The following is a 5,000-nucleotide window of genomic DNA, read 5'->3' on the forward strand; positions in this document are numbered from 1 at the left end:
AACACACACACAACCCTGAGGTACGTCATCACAGTAACACACACACAACCCTGGGATACGTCATCACTGTAACACACACACACAACCCTGGTGTACATCATCACAGTAACACACACACAACCCTGGGATACGTCATCACTGTAACACACACACACAACCCTGAGGTACGTCATCACTGTAACACACACACACAACCCTGGTGTACATCATCACAGTAACACACACACAACCCTGGGATACGTCATCACTGTAACACACACACACAACCCTGGTGTACATCATCACAGTAACACACACACAACCCTGGGATACGTCATCACTGTAACACACACACACAACCCTGGTGTACATCATCACAGTAACACACACACAACCCTGGGATACGTCATCACTGTAACACACACACACAACCCTGAGGTACGTCATCACAGTAACACACACACAACCCTGGGGTATGTCATCACAGTAACACACACACAACCCTGGGGTACGTCATCACAGTAACACACACACAACCCTGGGGTACGTCATCACAGTAACACACACACACACAAACACACACACAGTAACACACACACACACAACCCTGGGGTACGTCATCACAGTGACACACACACAACCCTGGGGTACGTCATCACAGTAACACACACACACACACACACACACACACAACCCTGGGGTACGTCATCACAGTAACACACACAACCCTGGGGTACGTCATCACAGTAACACACACAACCCTGGGGTACGTCATCACAGTAACACACACACACACACACACACACAACCCTGGGGTAAGTCATCACAGTAACACACACAACCCTGGGGTACGTCATCACAGTAACACACACAACCCTGGGGTACGTCATCACAGTAACACACACACACACACACACACACACAACCCTGGGGTAAGTCATCACAGTAACACACACACACACACACACAGTAACACACACACACACAACCCTGGGGTACGTCATCACAGTAACACACACACACACACAACCCTGGGGTACGTCATCACAGTAACACACACACAACCCTGGGGTACGTCATCACAGTAATACACACACAACCCTGGGGTACGTCATCACAGTAACACACACACACACAGCCCTGGGGTACGTCATCACAGTAACACACACACAACCCTGGGGTACGTCATCACAGTAACACACACACACACAACCCTGGGGTACGTCATCACAGTAACACACACACAACCCTGGGGTACGTCATCACAGTAACACACACACAACCCTGGGGTACTTCATCACAGTAACACACACACACAACCCTGAGGTACGTCATCACAGTAACACACACACAACCCTGGGGTACGTCATCACAGTAACACACACACACACAACCCTGGGGTACGTCATCACAGTAACACACACACAACCCTGGGGTACGTCATCACAGTAATACACACACAACCCTGGGGTACGTCATCACAGTAACACACACACACACAACCCTGAGGTACGTCATCACAGTAACACACACACAACCCTGGGGTACGTCATCACAGTAACACACACACAACCCTGGGGTACTTCATCACAGTAACACACACACACAACCCTGAGGTACGTCATCACAGTAACACACACACAACCCTGGGGTACGTCATCACAGTAACACACACACACACAACCCTGGGGTACGTCATCACAGTAACACACACACAACCCTGGGGTACGTCATCACAGTAATACACACACAACCCTGGGGTACGTCATCACAGTAACACACACACACACAACCCTGGGGTATGTCATCACAGTAACACACACACAACCCTGGGGTACGTCATCACAGTAACACACACACAACCCTGGGGTACGTCATCACAGTAACACACACACACACAACCCTGGGGTACGTCATCACAGTAACACACACACAACCCTGGGGTACGTCATCACAGTAATACACACACAACCCTGGGGTACGTCATCACAGTAACACACACACACACAACCCTGGGGTACGTCATCACAGTAATACACACACAACCCTGGGGTACGTCATCACAGTAACACACACACACACAACCCTGGGGTACGTCATCACAGTAACACACACACACACAACCCTGAGGTACGTCATCACAGTAACACACACACAACCCTGGGGTACTTCATCACAGTAACACACACACAACCCTGGGGTACGTCATCACAGTAACACACACACAACCCTGAGGTACGTCATCACAGTAACACACACACAACCCTGGGGTACGTCATCACAGTAACACACACACACAACCCTGGGGTACGTCATCACAGTAACACACACACACACACACGCACACAACCCTGGTGTACGTCATCACAGTAACACACACACACACACACACACAACCCTGGTGTACGTCATCACAGTAACACACACACACACAGTAACACACACACACAACCCTGGTGTACGTCATCACAGTAACACACACACACACAACCCTGGGGTACGTCATCACAGTAACACACACACACACACACACACAACCCTGGGGTACGTCATCACAGTAACACACACACAACCCTGGGGTACGTCATCACAGTAACACACACACACACACACACAACCCTGGTGTACGTCATCACGGTAACACACACGTATGAATAGACATGACTAGGCAAAAAATATATTTAGGTTTCAGGATTTTAAATACCAAACTTTGTATAAAGATGATTCTCAACTATGTTATGAAATATATTACAGAATTGTTTGATATACTATTTTTCTTTATGCAATATGTGTGTAAAATGGCCATAAGTGGGTTTTCCCATTTAATACAATGTATTTATTATATACTGTATTTATTATAATATAATATATAATATTATTTATATAATGTATTTATTTTATACATTGAATCTAATTTGCATATTAATGTGTTCTAATGAAAAAAGAAGCATAATAATAGGAGTAGTAATTGGCTAATTATTATTAAATTTAATTATTATTAAGATTTTCATAATTATATCTAATATTAGATAGGAATATTAATGTGTTGCGTCTCCCAGAATGCCTGATAAACAGTGTGCATGTGTGAAATCGATGTCTTGTTTCGAAACAAAAACTCATATTTTAATTTTAAACCCCATAGCATGTTTATTTATGATGAACAATTCAAAAATGACTCCGATTTACTTGACAATTACAAAATATTATCATATTTCCATAAGAGTGTTAAATTTGATCACTAAATTAATATCATTGCCATTGAGAAACTTCAAAACATGTGCTATCTCTGAAAAGCCTTGAATGTGCTCTGTGTACATGTATTTATAACACAAGCTTCCAAACACATACATCTGGATGTCAAGTACAACATACTGTACACAAGTGCTGTGCAATAAGAGACAGACTCCAGCAGTGAGTCAGACTCCTGCATAACAGCTTTATGAAAACATTCACATCATAATGCGCAGTTTTAATTACAAAGCAGCGCTCGGGTGTATTTCAGCTCGAGAGATGATTACCTGTAATAATCATAATGCTGTTCCCCGAGCTATTTACTCACAATTCTTGCTGCTCCGTTGAGCAATATTTGCCTTGCATAACCTTTAATATAAAAGGACATCATAATAACAGTCAGTTACTGTACAATAGAGTCTGACACCCGGCTGATTGTGTCTGTTCGGCACATTTTCATTATTTATTTCCATTTACCGTATTTTCCGGAGTATAAGTCGCTCCTGAGTATAAGTCGCTCCTGAGTTTAAGTCGCTCCTGAGTTTAAGTCGCTCCTGAGTATAAGTCGCTCCTGAGTATAAGTCGCTCCTGAGTATAAGTCGCTCCTGAGTTTAAGTCGCTCCTGAGTATAAGTCGCTCCTGAGTATAAGTTGCTCCTGAGTATAAGTCGCTCCTGAGTTTAAGTCGCTCCTGAGTTTAAGTCGCTCCTGAGTATAAGTCGCTCCTGAGTATAAGTCGCTCCTGAGTATAAGTCGCTCCTGAGTATAAGTCGCTCCTGAGTATAAGTCGCTCCTGAGTATAAGTCGAAAATAAGTACAAAATGCATCATGAAGAGGAAAAAAACATATATAAGTCGCACCGGACTATAAGTCGCATTTATTTAGAAATTTATTTCACAAAATCCAAGACCAAGAAAAGACATTTAATCTGGAAAGGTTATTCAGCTGCACAACAGCACACAGAACAACAGCTGAATAGTGTCCGGCGTGTTAGCGTCACACAGGGTTTCCCGCAGCACTTTGGAACTAAGCAACACACGCCTGCCGCCTTACGCCCGTCTCACACATACTCCGTTTGCGGTGCGTATTTTTTTCCGTACCCATGTTAGCAGGTTAGAGCTTTCACACTGCACACGGATGCGGTGCGTACAGCAGTGTAGCGATCGTTTACGCACAGTCTGTTTTCTGCTGTGCTGCACCGCACTGTGAGTGGAGAACAGGAGGACTTATTAAAGAAAAACTAACAGGTCTGTGAGAGCCACTTTTTGGCTGTAATTGTTTGCTCGTTGTTCAGCCTTTTACTCACACAAGCTTGACACACACACACACACACACACACACACACAGATAATCATCTCCATTAAGTGTATAATTGCTTGAGTTGTGTGATTGAGTCAGGAACATGAGGCACTCGGTGCGGCTCAGCGTGTGTCGGGTCCCTCGTGTTCCCGAACCCGGGGACTCACAGATCATCCTCACATTAGACATGCGGCCGAAACACGCTGTTCCTCTTAGGCTGAGCGGACGGTTACAGTTGGGGTTCATTAACTTTCTGTGTGTGTGTGTGTGTGTGTGTGTGTGTGTGTGTGTGTGTGTGTGTGTGTGTGTGTGTGTGCGCTGTTTCACAGTTGCAGTACCAGCGTGGGCCTGTGGAGGCGCTGCGGGGGTTATGGGAGCAGGTCAGCGGGTCAGCACACACACCTGTGTGGGATCTGTCGTTACACACACTCAGACAGGTACATATCAACTCTTGAAGATTATCAGGATGAGTCTCACCTGTTCTTGAACATG

General features: G+C 45.0%; 1 protein-coding gene across 1 annotated transcript in view; it reads left to right on the top strand.

Annotated features, from left to right (window-relative positions):
* Positions 1-5,000, top strand: part of mycbpap (mycbp associated protein) — a 25,527-nt gene that overhangs the window by 14,794 nt on the left and 5,733 nt on the right. The window contains exon 14 of the mRNA XM_079616204.1: positions 4,838-4,945. Within this exon, the coding sequence (XP_079472330.1) occupies positions 4,838-4,945 (108 nt within the window). The remainder of the gene's footprint in view (positions 1-4,837; positions 4,946-5,000) is intronic.

This window comes from Phoxinus phoxinus (genome assembly GCF_949152265.1).
Source record: "Phoxinus phoxinus genome assembly, chromosome: 6".
In the NCBI taxonomy this organism is placed as follows: Eukaryota; Metazoa; Chordata; class Actinopteri; order Cypriniformes; family Leuciscidae; genus Phoxinus; species Phoxinus phoxinus.